This window comes from Vitis riparia, chromosome 5 (assembly GCF_004353265.1).
Source record: "Vitis riparia cultivar Riparia Gloire de Montpellier isolate 1030 chromosome 5, EGFV_Vit.rip_1.0, whole genome shotgun sequence".
NCBI lineage: Eukaryota > Viridiplantae > Streptophyta > Magnoliopsida > Vitales > Vitaceae > Vitis > Vitis riparia.
In genome coordinates this window covers 24,057,821-24,075,834 of record NC_048435.1, presented here as the reverse complement: position 1 = coordinate 24,075,834, position 18,014 = coordinate 24,057,821, and the positions used below count along the sequence as shown (strand labels likewise).

The 18,014-nt window shown below is 32.4% G+C and overlaps 3 protein-coding genes and 1 pseudogene across 4 annotated transcripts; all 4 read left to right on the top strand.

Annotated features, from left to right (window-relative positions):
* The first annotated feature begins 2,084 nt into the window (after positions 1-2,084).
* On the top strand, positions 2,085-4,127 carry LOC117914760 (2-alkenal reductase (NADP(+)-dependent)-like). The gene is made up of 5 exons (XM_034830218.1): positions 2,085-2,357; positions 2,460-2,637; positions 2,790-2,956; positions 3,058-3,140; positions 3,468-4,127. Exons 1-5 carry the CDS (start codon positions 2,121-2,123, stop codon positions 3,844-3,846), a joined length of 1,044 nt encoding a protein of 347 aa, XP_034686109.1. The 5' UTR covers positions 2,085-2,120; the 3' UTR covers positions 3,847-4,127.
* Positions 4,128-4,701: 574 nt separating this feature from the next.
* Positions 4,702-7,348, top strand: LOC117914762 (2-alkenal reductase (NADP(+)-dependent)-like). The gene is made up of 5 exons (XM_034830219.1): positions 4,702-5,073; positions 5,476-5,653; positions 5,874-6,040; positions 6,434-6,516; positions 6,740-7,348. The coding sequence occupies exons 1-5, from the start codon at positions 4,843-4,845 to the stop codon at positions 7,116-7,118; spliced, it is 1,038 nt and encodes a 345-aa protein (XP_034686110.1). The 5' UTR covers positions 4,702-4,842; the 3' UTR covers positions 7,119-7,348.
* A 2,036-nt stretch (positions 7,349-9,384) lies between these two features.
* LOC117914025 (2-alkenal reductase (NADP(+)-dependent)-like) lies at positions 9,385-12,057 on the top strand. Of its 2 annotated transcripts, XM_034829182.1 has the most exons (6): positions 9,398-9,485; positions 9,564-9,680; positions 10,242-10,419; positions 10,686-10,852; positions 11,014-11,096; positions 11,363-12,057. In XM_034829182.1, exons 1-6 carry the CDS (start codon positions 9,453-9,455, stop codon positions 11,739-11,741), a joined length of 957 nt encoding a protein of 318 aa, XP_034685073.1. In that variant the 5' UTR covers positions 9,398-9,452; the 3' UTR covers positions 11,742-12,057. The 2 variants fall into 2 exon arrangements, with proteins under 2 accessions (XP_034685072.1, XP_034685073.1); XM_034829181.1 differs by having other exon boundaries at positions 9,385-9,680.
* A 2,079-nt stretch (positions 12,058-14,136) lies between these two features.
* On the top strand, positions 14,137-16,624 carry LOC117915062 (annotated as a pseudogene).
* Positions 16,625-18,014: the final 1,390 nt, after the last annotated feature.

The window sequence follows — 18,014 nt, the reverse complement described above, 5'->3', positions numbered from 1 at the left end:
TTTTTTCTTTTTTTTTCCTCCTAAAAAAATTTGGGGATAAAATAGAGAGAAAAAGTAATATAAAAAGGAAAGAAAACATATAAAATAAAAAATAAATTTAAAATCAATAAAAAATCATAGTATTTCTACAATTAATTTTTCTTTTTCATTTTATTTGTACAAACTAAGTGTCTTTTTTATAATAATTTTAAGAAGTAATTTTAACATAAAAAATGTTTTGACAAGATTCAAAAAACATTTTTAAAAATACAAAAAATCACTTAGAATCGTTTTACCTTAATTTTAGGAAGTGTTTTTATCATTTATAATACTTGAAATTTTTTATTTTTCAAGCATTAAAATGATTAGAAACATTTCTCAAAATTACTGTCAAACTCACGTCTATAGTATTAGAAAATTTTGTATAGTATCTTCTAAAAAAAAAAAAGACTTAGGTGGTGTTTTTTTTTTTTTTTTTTTTTGGCTTTTTGCTCAAAGCAATTTATTTTCAAAATTTAGATTGTTTGTTTTTTTACTTTTTCATGACTTATTATAAACTTTTTATTAAATATAAAAAACCAAAATATGTAATTTTTTTCTAAATAGAAAAAATAACATATTGGTTTTTTTATATTTTTTAATATTTAATAAAAATAAAATATTACAAAAACAAATAACCTAATATTTAACATTATTAAACATTAAAGTTCTATTTAAAATTAAGTAAAAAAACAAACACCACATTTTCTAAAAATACTTTCAAAAAAATATTTATATTAAAAATATTTTGAGTAAAAATATTATCAAATACACTTTAAAAATATCAATTACTTTTCTAGTTTTCTAAAATAACTGATGACTCGTCGATGCTCTCATGATATCAATATGAAATTATAAATAATTATAATGAGATAATATCTTTTACCTATTATTATATTAAAAATTAATACGTATAACGTTGTATCATACGATTCGAGGTCTTAGTAAAACAAAAGAAGAGTGAGTGGAGTGGTTGGCTCTCTAATCTTTAAAACACTCTTTATTGTCCACACCAAAAAAAAAAAAAAATTATAAACGATTTTTAAAACCACTTTCAAAATAATTTCTTAAGAATTTATAATGTGTTCAAAAAATATTTTTCTTCAGAGTACTTTTGAGAAAAGTCTTTTTTTTTTTTTTGTTTAAAATGTTACTTTTGATTTTTAGAGAGTATTAAAAAAAATGTTAAGAAAAATATTTTTATTATATTTGATTATATCATGAAAAATATATTAAAAAAACAATGTAAATATAATTTTAAATTATTTAATTTTTGTATAGAATTAAACAAATAAAATAAGTTTAAAATAATATATAAAAAAATTTAAGTGTTAGATTAGAAACACTTTATAAAATCATTATCAAACGTATTTTATGTATTTTTTAAAAAATATTATAAATGATTTTTAAAATTTTTAAAAATATTTTATAACGGTCTTATTTTTTTTCTTTGAAAAAAATGCTTTTTATATTAAACAAAACACTATCAAACGGAACGGAGTTCTAATGCTTTTCGACTTTGACAGGCCCACGTCAAGGCTTACACAGCGCCTATTGTATATGTGAAAGACAAAGACAAAGCCAAAGGTACAAACTGAACGGACTCCTAATGCTTTTCAACGAATCAACTTTGGCAGGCCAAAGTCAAGGCTGACACAGGACCTATTGAATAAGTGAATGAGAAAGCCGAAGGCAAAACCTGCTCTCACGGACAATCGTATGCTTCAATCCACGCTATGCTTTCAGGTACATGATTGTGCTGGTCAATGTGTCAAAACACCCTTTTTTCCTTCCTTATTCAATGCTTTATGATTGACGCCGACGGTGACAAAAATATGATGAAGAACAAAAGAAGAGTCATGTTCAACCCCCAAATGACAAATGCCATGATCCCTGCAACAATTTTTAGATAGAAACCATCTGGGAACGGGGAAGTACCTATAAAATAATCAAACTCTTGGAATTTTCTAAGTCGTTGGCTCTTGTATATGGCTACCGGCTGCCCAAGTCACAATCACAAACCCCCACGTCTCTGCTCTATATATACAAACACACCTCCATGAGCCCCTCTATCTGTCTGCCCAAACTGAAATTCTGAAGAGATGGCAAGTGGGGAAGAAGTCAGCAACAAGCAGGTGGTTCTGCGAGACTATGTCAGCGGCTATCTCAAAGAATCAGACATGTGTATGGCCACAGCCACCATCACCCTCAATGTCCCAGAGGGTAATTCCAAGGCCGTTCTGGTGAAGAACCTCTATTTGTCTTGTGATCCCTACATTCGTGGCCAAACCAAAAGCATTCAGGGTGGCTATGCTGATGAATATTTCAAGCCTGGCTCTGTAAGCAACCCCTGTTTTATTGGTTTTGTTATTTGGTACTCTCTCATGTGTGGAGCCATGATCTAGCTTGTAATTGTGACTTTTGGTCTTGTAATCACACAGCCTATAGTGGGATATGGAGTGGCAAAAGTTTTGGATTCTGGGCATCCAGACTTCAAGAAAGATGACTTGGTTTGGGGATTTACAGGATGGGAAGAGTATAGTCTCATTACAGCAACTGAGTCTCTGTTTAAGATTCATCACACAGATGTGCCCCTTTCATACTACACTGGACTTCTCAGTAAGTTGTTTTCTTCTTAGAAATTAAGAAATTCTAACTAGTTTCTACTTGTGATTGAACCCCTTTTCTCCATTTTGTATCGTCTGTAAGATGTCTTGTTTAGTGTGATTTAAGACTAAGCCAGCAAACCCAATTCAACTTATGCTTTGTAGGTATGCCTGGGATGACTGCCTATACTGGTTTTTATGAGGTTTGTGCTCCTAAGAAAGGAGAGTATGTCTTCGTCTCATCCGCATTTGGAGCAGTGGGTCAGCTTGTTGGGCAGTTAGCCAAGTTGCTAGGTTGCTATGTTGTTGGAAGTGCAGGGTCAAAAGAAAAGGTGAATGATCATCACCATCATGAACTTCAACTTTTATTTTTATTTTTGAATATCAGCTGTCACAGTGTTGATTAATTATGACCATGACTGATTCAAAATAGGTTGATCTGTTGAAGACCAAGTTCGGGTTCGATGAGGCTTTCAACTATAAAGAAGAGAAGGATTATGACGCCTGTCTGAAAAGGTACATCTGACATACTGCTTTAATTTCTTTTGATCTCTAGTTCCCTGGTTTCAGCTTAATCTTCCTACATATCCTTGCATTAGAAAGGGAAAAAGTTCAACACCATATATCCATGAACTCCTATTAATCTTAGAGACGTCTTTTAAAATCGAAAAAGACTATTATATAATTAAGAGTGAATCATTCTGATCCCAATCCTGGTCAACAAAGACCCATTATACATATATGGACTTATTGTACTATATATATGTGTAGGATTTTTGGCCTTAAATCCGATAATATGTGTAGACAATTAAGAACAGGATCGTTACAAATGTCATTTGCCAGGTACTTCCCTGAAGGCATTGATATCTACTTTGATAGTGTGGGGGGAAAGATGCTTGATGCAGCGCTGCTCAACATGAGGCTCCATGGCCGCATTGCAGCGTGTGGGATGATCTCACAGTACGAGTTTGACCAGCCTGAGGGTGTGCACAACCTGTTCAATATCATCACAAAACGGGTTCGAGTGGAAGGGTTTATGGTGTTTGATTACTACCACCTCTACCCCAAGTTCCTGGACACGATGATACCTTACATCAAAGAAGGGAAGATTGTATACGAGGAAGACATAACTGAAGGCCTTGAGAGTCTCCCATCAGCCTTGGTTCGCCTCTTCTCTGGCAAAAACGCTGGAAAAGCAGTGGTTGTAGTCGCCCGTGAATGACTTAATCACTTCATCTACCTCTCGTACCAAGCAATTTTCTGGCTTTCATGGTGTATTATCTGACTGATGAAAAAGCCTTGGATCTTGTGAGACTCTGTACTAATAAGGTGGGATGACCACCACCCTTGTAGTGATCATGACCTTGCTTGTATGATTGTTTTGGTGAAGCGTATGACCTTGTTTGGTTCGCCTCTGTTCCTCTGTCCAGCCGTTGTAAGTTGTAACCTTGCTTCCGTGGAATAAATCATCTGAGCTCTTCATAAAAGAGTGGAATTCTTGGTTGGTAATTAATTGATTTGATGGGTGCAGTGCAGAGGATATCAAGTTTATTTTTTAAAAATACCAAAAAAAAAAAAAAAAAAAAAAAAAACCTCCTGACAAAATGTGTCCACATGTTTCCACAGATTTGGATAAGGACCAAAAGGGAATATCTGATCCAAACCCCACTCCAAATCATAATGATGTCTCGATTCAATAGCTCTCCAGAATGTAAAGAGTAATTTAACTAAAAATATATATATAAATATAAGCTTTAATAATATTAAAAAATATGAAAAATAAATAAATAATATTATTAAATTTCTAAAAATTATGGATTGATTGGAAATTCTCAAAAGTAATTAAAGAGGTTTAAAATTTGTTTTTTTTTTTTTTTAATTTGATTGAATATTTTTTTGAAAATAAATTTAAATATTTTTTTATAAAATGCGTTGATTCCCAAAAATATAAGGAAAATAAAATTTATTTAATTTATTTTAAAAATAAGAAAATTAATTTCTTTAACATTTTTCTTTTCCATTTGTTCTAAAATCAAATATTCCATTAGAAATATAAAGAATGCGCAAACGCTTTGGGTTTGTTTGGGAGTGAATTAAATATTTGGATCTTCCAACGGATCTACGTAATACGTGGGAGTCGCCACCTGCATCACATTAGACTTTTGGAAAGGGAAAGAGAACAGGAGTAGTGAGAGAAAGCTTGGAGTTGCAGGCAACAATGGCGGACGCTGAAGAAGTGAGCAACAAGCAGGTGATTTTCAGGGACTACGTCTCTGGTTTTCCTAAAGAATCCGACATGTACATGACCACTTCCACGATAAGCCTCAAGGTTCCAGAAGGTTCCAAGGCCGTGGTGGTGAAGAACCTCTACTTGTCGTGCGATCCCTACATGCGGCCTCGTATGAGCTACACTACGGACAGCTACATCCACTCCTTCAAGCCTGGTTCGGTAAGCAAGCGTAATTTCCTTATTTTGATGTTTTGTACTCCTGTTTGGTCCTCGGGAAAATGTTAAGAAATGAATTTTTTCAAATATCGCAAGCCCTAGGATTTTGTCTTCTCTGTAGATTTGAATTTCAGCTGAAAGTTTTCGGTATTTTTATTTGGAGTTGTTAATATATAATAAATATTATTATATACTGTGATTCGGTAAAATATTGAAGAAATTGGAGATTTATGATCAAATGAGGGCGACAGGGAAACGTTGACCCTCTGCCATCAGGCCACTCTAGGGCTATTTCACTGTAGAGGAAGATGAGGAAATTAGTCAGAAAAACTGTTGGATGTTTGGGGAAACTTTTCATTGTTCAGTACTGTGATCTCGAATTGTTGACTTTTGATCTTGATACAGGTTATAAGTGGATATGGAGTGGCAAAAGTTTTGGATTCTGGGCATCCAAACTTCAGCAAAGGGGACTTGGTTTGGGGATTTACCGGATGGGAAGAGTATACTCTCATTACAGCACCAGAGTCTCTGTTTAAAATTCCCAACAACGATGTCCCCCTTTCATACTATATTGGAATTCTTGGTAAGCTTAATGTAGAAAGCCTCTGATCAATGTTTCGGGTCTTTTTCAATACCCCATTCCTGTTTGTTCTCAGAGACTCTGCATCACCATAACACCTCTGACATAGTATTTCCATCTAGGAATCCATATTTCCTTTATATTTCCAATTATTTTTATAAGTACTTTTAATTGGTGGTGATCTTCAATGTTCGCTTCATTGCTGTGGTTCTGTACTCTGTAGGGATGCCTGGTATTACTGCATATGCTGGTTTTTACGAGATTTGCTCTCCTAAGAAAGGAGAGTATGTCTATGTTTCAGCTGCATCAGGAGCAGTGGGTCAACTTGTTGGGCAGTTTGCGAAGTTGATAGGTTGCTATGTTGTTGGAAGTGCTGGAAGTAAAGAAAAGGTGAATTGCCAACATCTGTGTTGATCGTGTCAATTCATATCATAATTTCTATTTAGTGGCTGTTGGTCCGATCAAATGATTACCTGAAATCAATGTTGTAAGTGTCTCATCGTGATTTATATTTTTTCCTTGCAATCCAAATGTCGTGCCCACACCAATGGTTTGAAACATCCTACCTTGCTGGGATGCTGCCCATTATTCTTCTCCATGAAGAGCTTTCACAGCATAATTGATAAAACAACCCTTGGAAGCATAGCCTGGCCCATGCATTTTCTTGATCCATTGATAGAAGCTAAACAAAGTTTAAATATAGTAGGTAAGATACACCCACAAAAGTGACATTTTGAACCAGCATCTGATTTCCATTTTGGTGTTGTCATTGCTTTGACATAGGTTGATCTGTTGAAAAACAAGTTTGGGTTTGATGAAGCTTTCAACTACAAAGAAGAGCAGGATTTGGTTGCATGCTTGAAAAGGTTAGTGGCGTTTTAAGAAAAATTGAAAATATCCACATAATTTCTAAGAAATGAGCTGCCGGTTTCCCACTACTGTGAGTACTCTTACTGGTCCAATTTAAGTGTAGCATTTCTAGCAACTGCCCATATGTCTCATATACTGATGTGCTGAGAAATATAACTAATTCTTTTTTTATTCCTGCTTAGCTTGATTTCCCTAGCAATGCCCTACTCTTTTTGCCAGGTACTTCCCTGAAGGCATTGATATTTACTTTGAGAATGTTGGGGGACCGATGCTTGATGCGGTTCTAGCTAACATGAGAGTCCAAGGCCGCATAGCTGCCTGTGGGATGATTTCCCAGTACAATCTTGACAAGCCCGTGGGTGTGTACAACTTGATGAATATCATCAAAAAGCAGATCAAAATGCAAGGATTTGTCGCTGGGAGCTACTTTCACCTCTACCCCAAATTTCTGGAGATGATTCTGCCTCACGTCAAAGAAGGGAAGGTTGTATATGTGGAAGACATAGCTGAAGGCCTTGAGAGTGCTCCACAGGCTCTTATTGGCCTCTTCTCCGGGCGCAATGTTGGGAAACAGGTTGTTCTAGTTGCTAGGGAATGATTTACTTCATTCTACATCCTTTTTCTTCTAGATTCCATGGAATATCATCTATGATAATGCTCCTTTTGTTCCTTTTGGAAAATAATGAGTTGATTCCTGATGTGTTATGTTCAGTGTGTGAGAGTCTGAGTTGTTAACAAAGTTCATACTTTCCAATTTCCTTGTAAATAAACTTAGATGAGATTCTTATTTTATGGGAGGTTATGAATTCGAATATTATTACTTATTTATTTTTACAGTAAAACCCACTCATCTTCTTCAAAGTTTGAACTAAATATACACATTATAGTTTGAAATTTCATCTAATACCTTTATGAGTGAAAGCGCAAATAAGATGAGGAAAGGAAGTGTTGGATGAATTTTCAAATTAATAGTGATTAAGTGTATTTGGTTCAAAATCAGCGGAGATGAATGAAATTAACTCTTTACTTTTACCATTTATTAAGTAAAACAGAACGGAAAGGATGATCCAATTGTGTTGTATAAGATATAGTTGGTCCAAACTTTTCCTTTTTCTTTTGTATGAAACAATTTGGTATCAAAACATTATTTTTCTGAAACAACAAGGTCAAATCTTACCATTCATTTATTTTCTCACTTGTAGATTTCACATGCAAGTTTGAAAAAGAAAAAAAGAAAAAAAAAACGAATACTCATGAAATAGAGGCTTTAGTTCAAATAATTTGACATTACTTATTTTTGTTTGTTGTCTTGTAATTTAAGTTATTAGATTGCACGATAATTCAGAGTTTATTTGATAATGAATTTAAAAAATGTTTTTAATTTTTCTAATACTTGAAAACAACTCTTTTAAATGTTAAAAATGTTTTATAGAATCATTATCAAACGAATTTTTATAATATGTTTAATAGTGATATTGGGAAGCATTTTTAACCTTTTTAGCATTAATAAAATACTAAAAAAAAGTAAAAACATTTTCTAAAATTATTATCAAACAAATTATTAGCAAAAAAATGATAACAAAGATTAAATTATTAGGATCAAGATAGCAAATTAACGATATATTTAGCTTGAGGTCTAGTGGATGCATAGATACTGAAAGCCCAAAGAAGAACTTCAAAGTTTCTTTTATAGTTGTTGGAAATTTTGGAAAATATAATAGTATTAAATAGATGTGGAATTGAATTTGTATTACAAATTGTTCTACAATATAGTAAAATCTGAATCATTGGACGATGATATAGAGATATTAGATTTAAATACAAAGAAATGGAATCAATGTAAGGTCTAAGTAAAAAATAAATAAATAAAAATAATAGTATGGGTTATTTTTTATAAAAGTAAGTGGAAGATGAATCTTGGGACTTTGCATAATGTCTTGCTTTTACCCTCTTTCCTTTCTTTGGAGCCTATTCATATTTTCTTAGAGAGGGAGAACAGTGTATGAAACCATGTTTCACGTGTTTCCACTTTCCACACAGTTGGATAAGCACTGAAAAAAAAAAGGCATGTCTAATCCAAATCCCACTCAATTCAATCATCTCACACTTAAAAATGGAAAATAAAATCAGAATATACTAAAAAGTATAGCAAGTTTTAAATTTTATAAATTTATTTAACTAATAAAAAGTAAAAGTAAACTTAAAAGTAATTATTATTTTGTAAAAGTAAATTTTATGATGGATTAGGAAATGTATATTAACAATTAAAATAATTAGAATAGTTTTAAAAAAAATTAATCAAATAAAAACATATTTTCCAAATGACATTTTAATTCATATTTTCATTGATTTTTGAAATTTTATTTTTTAAAAAAATTAACAAGAATTTCTATATCTATTAGATTAATTTTGTTAAAATCCTTATAATTTAAAATAGTATTTAATATAAAATAAAAATAAAAACCCAATTTTGATTTATATAAAAATTTATTTCATTTTTAATAAAACTTTTATGTTATCACTTTAATTTCTGTTTTGTGTTAAACGTAAATCTAACCATCTTAAAAATGTGTTTAATAGTAATTTTGAAAAGTATTTTTAGTTTTTTAGCATTTAAAATTTTTTATTTTTTAAATATTAAAAATATCACTAGAAACACACTCTAAACTACATTTAAGAATTTTGGAAACCCTTATATTAACAAAATTCCACTAACTCTCTTAATGAAACATTCTTAACAAATTCTAATTAAAAAATATATTTTTTATTTTTAAAAATTAATAATTATGTCATTTGAGAAGCTCCCTTGCGTTGAGGCAACAACCGACCACTAGTCAAAGTCAACTACTAACGACCATTGTAGCATAGAAGTCCGGAAAAAGAAAGAAAGCTGGAGTGGAGAAGGGAAGCTAGGGCTTGCAGGCAGGCGACAATGGCGGATGGTGAAGAAGTGGGCAACACGCAGGTGATTTTCAGAGGCTACGTCTCTGGTTTTCCCAATGAATCGGACTTGTACTTGGCTAACTCTAGAATAAGCCTGAAGGTTCCAGAAGGTTCCAAGGCCGTGGTAGTGAAGAACCTCTACTTGTCCTGCGATCCCTACATGCGCCTCCGTATGAGCTGCGACGCCAACTACTTCCAGCCCTTCAAACCCGGCTCGGTAAGCAAGTGGACTATAGTCATTTTTGTTTTTGATGTACTCCTGTTTGGCTCCTGGGAGAATGTTGAGAAATGAATTTTTGAATGTTGCACGCTCTAGGTCTTGTCTTGTCTAAAGTTTTGAATTTCAGCGAAAATTCTCGGAGATATTGATTTCGGATTAGCCTGACCGGAGTCGATATCTTGGGATGATGATGAAATGTGTTAATAGATTCTACAGGACCGACCTCAATCGATGTTTTGGAATCATAAATGAAAACGGTTCATGTCGTTTTCCATAGAACCGAATATAAAGGACGAAATATAGGGGAAGAAATGGACAAAAAGACTGGAAATATTATATGTACTATGATTTACTAAAATATTGAGAAGAAATTGGAGAAATTTTTTAAAATGAGGCGATTTAAATCTTGAAGATGATGTCATTGTGATCAAATCTACGGCAATAGGAAAATTTTGTTCAGTGAGTGCGGCTGGTGTTGTAAAAAATTGGACCTGAAATGAATTAAGACTGGAAATTTTTTTATTGTTGTTGTATCCATGACTTTTGATCTTGACACAGGTTATGACTGGAAATGGAGTGGCTAAAGTTATGGACTCTGGGCATCCAAGCTTCAGCAAAGGTGACTTGGTTTGGGGAATTACCAGATGGGAAGAGTATACTCTCGTAACAGCAACAGAGTCTCTGTTTAAAATTCCGGACACTGATGTCCCCCTTTCATACTATATTGGAATTCTTGGTAAGCTGAATATGGAAAGCCTCTGATCATTGTGGCTACTTAGGTTAGTTTACCTAACCTGATACTTTATTTTATAAAGTGATCAATCAATGGAGGCTTGTTCTTCGAGACTCTGCTTTACCATGACACTTGTGCTATAGTATTTCCATCAAGGAATTCATATCTCCTTTGTATTTCCAAGTATTTTGAATTTTGATAACTACTTGTGCTTTCTCGTGTTGTGATCTTTGATGTCCACTTAATTGCTTTGGTTCTATACTTTGTAGGTGTGCCTGGTTTGACTGCTTATGTTGGTTTTTATGAGCTTTGCACTCCTAAGAAAGGGGAGTATGTCTATGTTTCATCTGCATCAGGAGCAGTGGGTCAGCTTGTTGGGCAGTTTGCAAAGTTGTTGGGTTGCTATGTTGTTGGAAGTGCTGGAACAAAAGAAAAGGTGAATTGCCACCATTTGTGTTGATTGTGTCAATTCATGTCATGCTTTCTATTTAGTGGCTGTTGGTCCCTTGCTCAAGAGTAGGTAAGCTACACCCACAGAGGTGACATTGTTTACCGGCTTCTGATTTCCTTTTTGATTTTGCCATTGCTTTGGCATAGGTTGATTTGTTGAAAAACAAGTTTGGGTTTGATGAAGCTTTCAACTACAAAGAAGAGCAGGATTTGGCTACATGCTTGAAAAGGTTTGTATTGTTTTTAAGAGAAATTGAAAATATCCCTATCAAGTTCCCAGTAAGTTTAACCTCTAAGAAATGAGCTGCTGGTTTCCTAGTACTGTGAGTATCCTTACTGGCCTACATAATTGCAGCATTTCTAGCAACTGCCCGTAACTCTCACATGCCAATGTACTGAGAAATAAAACTACTTTTCTTTTGATTTCTCCCTGGTTTGATTTCCCTGTGTTTAAATCCAGTAACACGTTATCGATACCATCCGCTGGTTTTGCCAGGTACTTCCCTGAAGGCATTGATATTTACTTTGAGAATGTGGGGGGAGCGATGCTTGATGCAGTGTTACCTAACATGAGAGTCCATGGGCGCATAGCTGCCTGCGGGATGATTTCACAGTACAATCTTGACAAACCTGAGGGCATATACAACTTGATGAATGTTATCAGTAAACAGATCAAAATGCAGGGGTTTATCACTCCAAGCTACTTTCACCTCTATCCCAAATTCCTGGAGACGATTCTGCCTCACATCAAAGAAGGTAAGGTTGCATATGTGGAAGATGTAGCTGAAGGCCTTCAGAATGCTCCACCGGCTCTTATTGGGCTCTTCTCCGGGCACAATGTCGGAAAACAGGTAATTCAAGTTGCTATGGAATGATTTGCCTGATTTCATTTCTTTTTGTTCCGGACTTCATTGAATCCTATCTATAGTTGTGCTTTTCTCTGGGCACAAGGTATTTTATACAAGTAATATGGTCAGAAGAGAGATGAGGCCTTTATAAATGCAGACTAGGCCAACACTGTTGTTAATAGGAGTTCTACCTCTACCTCAAGATGTTGTACCTTTGTTGGTGGTAATCTTATACTTTGAGAAGTAAAAAAACTATTTGTAGTAGCAAAGTCAAGTGTTTTAGAGCACTGGTGTAATGGCCCATAGAATCTGTGTAATTGTTTGGTTGATGATTCTTCTTAAAGATTTGGGTATAAAAATTAAATTATTCATAAATTTGTATCATGACAACAAAGTTGCAATTATCATTACTTATAATTTAGAGCTTATTTGATCGTGACTTTAGGAAATATTTCATCTTTTTAGCACTTGAAAACAACTCTTTTAATAAAAAAATTTAAATGCCAAAAAAATTAGAAATGTTTTCTAGAATGGCGATCAAACAGGCTCTTAGTTGCTCATGATAAAACAAAACATTTTGAGGTAGATCAATAGGTGTTTGATATGTCTTCCATTTTAATAAGAAAATCAAGTTTGCATAAATTTGCTTACCATTCATGAAAATTAGTGACAAACTTTTAAATGTTCTTATTAGAGTGACAAGTCATGTATTTCATGGGGTTTTAAGCAAGTTTGCATGTGTGCGTATGCATGCACTAACTCGAGGGTGAGTGTTATCAAGGATATATGTGTATTTTCCATTTTTCTTACCAATAGTAGAGATACAAGGTATAGAATAATCGAAAATTTTTCCTTCTTAGTTTTATAACCCAATTTTTATTAGTTTCTCAAAAAAAAAAACCTTAAGAAGAAGATACAAAAACTTCTTCCTAAAAATGAAAGAAATTAACAAGCATACTAAATTGATTCTAGCCACAAATGAAGAAGTCACGAAATAATCATCAACACATGCACCTGCATGTATCCCTTCACAACTAATCTCCTTTCTTTTCAACCTTTCAATATTACCATCTTAGTGGTATTTGGCAATTAAGATAAAAAATGACTTTTTCTTTTTTTTGAATAAAGTGAATAAAAGTGATTCCAAGAAACGGTTTAAAACTTTTTAATATTTAAAAATATTTTTTTTATAAATTTTTTTAAATATTAAAATTGTTTCCAAAAGTTACTACCAAACTCAGGCTTCGCCACTTTTGATAAGTCTTATAAATAAATAATAATAGCAAATAGTGATAGAATAAATGATTGAAACGAAAAGGATAACCAGCCGTTCTCCTACCTTCGGAAGGAATGAAGAGATTGAAAGTTGAGGGGCATCTCCCTCCTGGTGACCTGCCTCCCCACATAGACTTCCACAGGTTTGTCAGGCGCGTGAAGAGTGGGAGCCAATGAGTAATCAGTCTAATGACGCAATCGGCTCCAACACAGTGAAAAGCTCTTAAAATAATTTTTTATAGTTTTAATTTAAAAATTCCTTAAATTTATTTTAAGAAAAATTTCATGTTTTCATATCATATTTTAAAAAATAATAATTAATAAACCGATTAGAAGTGACATTACTTACCATCATTTTAATTATTACCATTAATTTTTTTCCTAATAATAAATTTTAAATTTTATAAAAGTAATATATGTTAAAAAAAAATCTTAATATGAAATTTAATAATTCTATAAGAATAGATTTTTTTTTAAAAAAAACTTATAATATTTATTAAAATTATAAATAAATTGAAAGTCAAGGGATATCTTGCCTTTTCTTTTCTTCCTTTTAGCCCAAAATGAAAGAAAGTGTGAAAATTAAGAAAAATGATATAAATTTTCATTTGACTATAAAAATGAAGTAAAAAAATATTGATTTAAGTTTTATTCTTTTTACAAACCTTAATAAAATTTAATATAATTTAGTGATTCAAAAAAATAAAAATAAATTATTATTATTATTATTTAAAAATCATAATCTTGAAAAATATATATTTTTAAAATTGTGTATATAAAAATAACTAAAAATATATCAAATTTATTTATTTTTAAATGGTATATTTTTATAATATTTTTTTTAAAATTAATTTTTTAAAAATAATAAATTTTCAGAATAATTATTAAAAAAATTTAAGATAAAAAAGTTTCTCATTATAGTAGAAAATAATTTTAAAGGGTATATTAATCTCTTCACATTTTATATCATCTTCATCAATTATACAACTTTTATGGGCAAATCTTAATTTTTGGCCCGATGAGTAACTTTCATTTATATTTTTTTATTTCTTTTTAATCTCGTCTAGAATTTTTCTATAAATGGACTCTCCATCTACTATCCAACTTCGTGACATACCTGTCTCATCTCAGAGGAAGAGAGAAAAAGGCTTGGCAGGTAACAATGGCGGAAGTGAGCAACAAGCAGGTGATTTTCAAAGACTACGTCTCTGGTTTTCCTACAGATGCCGACATGTACATGACCACTTCCACAATGAGTCTCAAGGTTCCAGAAGGTTCCCAGGCCGTGCTGGTGAAGAACCTCTACTTGTCCTGCGATCCCTACATGCGCGCCCGTATGACCTACACTCACACCAGCTACATCGGATCCTTCAAGCCCGGTTCTGTAAGCCACCGCCGTTTCGTTATTTTTGTTATCGTGTGCTCCTGTTTGGTTCCCTAGAAAATGCTAGGAAATGAATTTTCGAATGTTTCAATCCCTAGTTTTTTTGTCTGTAGTTTTGAATTTAACTGATTATTTATGAAAACTTTGATCTCGGATTGACCTGCGGAAAATGAGAACTTTGGGATGGTGAATTTCATCGGTGTAATGATTAAAAATAAAATATTAGATAAAAATTATTATTAAAACACATTTTTAAATATTAAAAATAAATTTAAAGCATTCCAAGTTCCAAACAATTCTATAAAACATCAAAAAAATGGGTTTGTTTATCAATTATTTTCAAGAATAGTCTTTTGCTTTTTAGAATTTTTAAAAAAATGAAACACACTCTTAGCAATAAAAAAATTGGTTTATATTTGTTTTGACTGACACAACTTCGATTACAACTCAAACATGAAAGCAAGTTTTTTTAGCATATCATATTATACTAATATATATACAATACAAAAGCTTCAGATTTATTCTCCATATTTGCAATTATTTTTTGCAACACTTTGAAAGAACTCTTGAAAACTTCTTGAACTTGTTGTCAGAAATCATTGTTTTTGGAACAAATTCTCAAATATATATATATATATTCAATCTAAAATTTATTAAGATGTTTTAGAAATTTAGAAACTGTCTTCTCTTCTAAAGAGAGGGTGGAAATATAATACGATCCAATATTGAAGAAACTGGCAAACTTTTTCGAGAAAAATGCAATTAAAATATTGAAGAGGAAGCCACAATGATCAAATCAGGGCAACAGAAAACGGTGACGATTTGACCTTCTCCACCAAGCAACCATAGATGGATTTTACTGTAGAGGAAGACGAGGAAACTAGTCTCAGAAACTGCTGAATATTTGGGGAAGAAAAATTATTTTTATCATTTGATACTGCTGATGTTGTAAAATGTGAACAATTGGGTTTGAAATGATTTTAGATTGGAAGTTTTTTTGTTTGGTCTTGGATGGAAATGGAATCGCAAGTGACTTCTCATCTTAAAATTACACAGGTTTTAAATGGATTTGGAGTGGCAAAAGTTTTGGACTCTGGGCATCCCAACTTCAGCAAAGGTGACTTCATTTGGGGGTTCACCGGATGGGAAGAGTACACTCTTATCACATCAACAGAGACTCTCTTTAAGATTCCCACCACTGATGTGCCCCTTTCATACTATATCGGGATTCTTGGTAAGTAAGCTGGTTTCTTCAGATTTGCTCTCGGAAATTCTTTGGTTACAAGCACAACCTAGACACGAGCAATGGTCTGAATTGTGCTGTCTCCTACCGTGATTTTCATTGTCCTCTTAATTGTTTTGGCTCTCTACTTTGTAGGTATGCCCGGTATGACTGCTTATGCTGGTTTTTACGAGATTTGCACTCCTAAGAAGGGGGAATATGTCTATGTTTCATCTGCATCAGGAGCAGTGGGTCAGCTTGTTGGGCAGTTTGCAAAGTTGTTAGGTTGCTATGTTGTTGGAAGTGCTGGATCGAAAGAAAAGGTAAAGCATAGCCATTCCATGTATTTTCAGACAGACAAGTTCATCATAGGCAGAGGCCATTATTTTGCTTAAGAGTAGATTCAGCTACAATACTTGACTAACATCTCTAATTTTCTTTTGTTTTATCATTGCTTGAACGCAGGTTGATCTCTTGAAGGACAAGTTTGGGTTTGATGATGCTTTCAACTACAAAGAAGAGCCAGATTTGGCTTCATGTTTGAAAAGGTTAGTTTCGTTTTCCAGTTCTCACCATTTTTAGCAACTACTTCCCTTTTGTTTTCTCCCTGGTTTGCTTTTCCTCTCTGAAGTAGAATTTCCCAATCTCCAGGTACTTCCCTGAAGGCATTGATATTTACTTCGACAATGTTGGGGGAGAGATGCTTGATGCAGTGCTCCCAGGATGAGATCCCATGGCCGCATAGCCGTCTGCGGGATGATTTCACAGTACAATACGGAGAAGCCTGAGGGTCTATGCAACTTGATTTCTATCATCATAAAACAAGTTAAAATACAAGGGTTTCTGGTCCGGAGCTACTACCACCTCTATCCCAAGTACATGGAGATGGTTCTGCCCCACATCAAAGAAGGGAAGATTGTGTACGTGGAAGACACAGTTGAAGGCCTTGAGAATGCTCCACAGGCTCTTATTGGCCTCTTCTCTGGGGCCAATGTTGGAAAACAGGTTGTAGTAGTTTCTAGGGAATGATTTGTCTTATTCTTACATCTTTTTCTTATGGACTTCATGGAATATTATCCATACTAATTCTCCTGCTCTCCTCTTCAAAAAAATAACACATAATGTTATGTGCAATCTGTTGAGGGTTTTAAAAATTATATCAAAACCAAATATTGCATGTCCATTAATGTTATATTTAGAGTGCCTTTATTATTTTCTCTAAAATTATTTTCACAAGAATCGTCCTATTCATGAAACAATATAAGTGATTTTCAAATTTTTAAAAGTATTTCTTAAATTTTGTCAAACACCTTATTAATTGACATGATTGTAAAGTAATGAGTAAATGTACTGAAAGTGTTCGACGGATACCGAACAATGTATCATTTATATTGTTTTATACCAAAATATTACAATTGAGGAGTACAATAGGCATTTACAAAGAAAAATAAGACTAACGTTACAATTGAATGTGTTATACAGGAGTTTAATGTTACAATTAAAGGAGCTGAGAGCGAGCCTAAAAGTATTAGACACTCTTAACAATGATAAAATATGCATATCCAAAAATTTTATTTTCCAATCATATTTGTATTAAGAATTAAAAAAGTGAAATGCAAAACACATTATATTTTAATATTGGCTATTTAGTCATTGTTTTAGAGCAAAATAGATTGAAACTTCTGCTTTTTTTGGTTTTTTCTTTTTTTTGACAAACAACTCAATAGCTTTTAGGATTTAATTGATGAATGTTTATTAGTAATAAATAGAATTAATTAATTAAAAGGAATGAAATTATTTTAAATTTGTAAATCTAATCTCTTTGGTATTTAAATTTGAAAATTATATAATTATCTTTCAACACTTGGAATATTTAAATGAAAGTTTTAAAAGAGAATAATATTTTTATAAGGAAAAAATAAGAGCATTTTTTTTATCCAAAATAGATATTTTTTAAACTGAAAACAAAAATGGAGGGTTAAATTTTCAAATCGGGAATGATTTCATTCTTATAAATTTATTCCATTTATAAAATTTATTTTTAAAGAGATTTTATCAATAAAAATATTTTAGGTAAGCTTCTTTAATAATTTCCTAAAAAAATAATTTTATATAAAAAGTTTATTATAAGAATTAACATTCACGAAATTTGAAATCAATAATGACTTCGTGGATTTAGCCAATCAAAATATCGTCCATTAAGTTACATTTTAGAAATTAAAATATTACTTATTCAATATGGCAATAACTTAAATTTATTTTAAAATCTCTATATTTCAACCAAATAAAAGCATGAATAATCCAATACCCTTCTTCAAATATTTTCATTTTTATTTTGTAACTTATTTGTAAACACATCACGGTTTACAAATCTAAAAAAAATGGTAAATAATCAAAATATTAAAAAGGAACAACAAAA

Bases quoted from the DNA above. Each gene is read 5' to 3' on its own strand.
- LOC117914025 (XM_034829181.1), top strand. From the start codon at position 9,453: ATGGCGGATGGTGAAGAAGTGGGCAACACGCAGGTGATTTTCAGAGGC. The intron at 9,681-10,241 runs GTAAGCAAGTGG...ATCTTGACACAG, and splicing joins AGCCCTTCAAACCCGGCTCG to GTTATGACTGGAAATGGAGT. The intron at 10,420-10,685 runs GTAAGCTGAATA...TATACTTTGTAG, and splicing joins ATACTATATTGGAATTCTTG to GTGTGCCTGGTTTGACTGCT.
- LOC117914762 (XM_034830219.1), top strand. From the start codon at position 4,843: ATGGCGGACGCTGAAGAAGTGAGCAACAAGCAGGTGATTTTCAGGGAC. The intron at 5,654-5,873 runs GTAAGCTTAATG...TGTACTCTGTAG, and splicing joins ATACTATATTGGAATTCTTG to GGATGCCTGGTATTACTGCA. The intron at 6,517-6,739 runs GTTAGTGGCGTT...TCTTTTTGCCAG, and splicing joins TTGGTTGCATGCTTGAAAAG to GTACTTCCCTGAAGGCATTG.
- LOC117914760 (XM_034830218.1), top strand. From the start codon at position 2,121: ATGGCAAGTGGGGAAGAAGTCAGCAACAAGCAGGTGGTTCTGCGAGAC. The intron at 2,957-3,057 runs GTGAATGATCAT...GATTCAAAATAG, and splicing joins GTGCAGGGTCAAAAGAAAAG to GTTGATCTGTTGAAGACCAA. The intron at 3,141-3,467 runs GTACATCTGACA...GTCATTTGCCAG, and splicing joins TATGACGCCTGTCTGAAAAG to GTACTTCCCTGAAGGCATTG.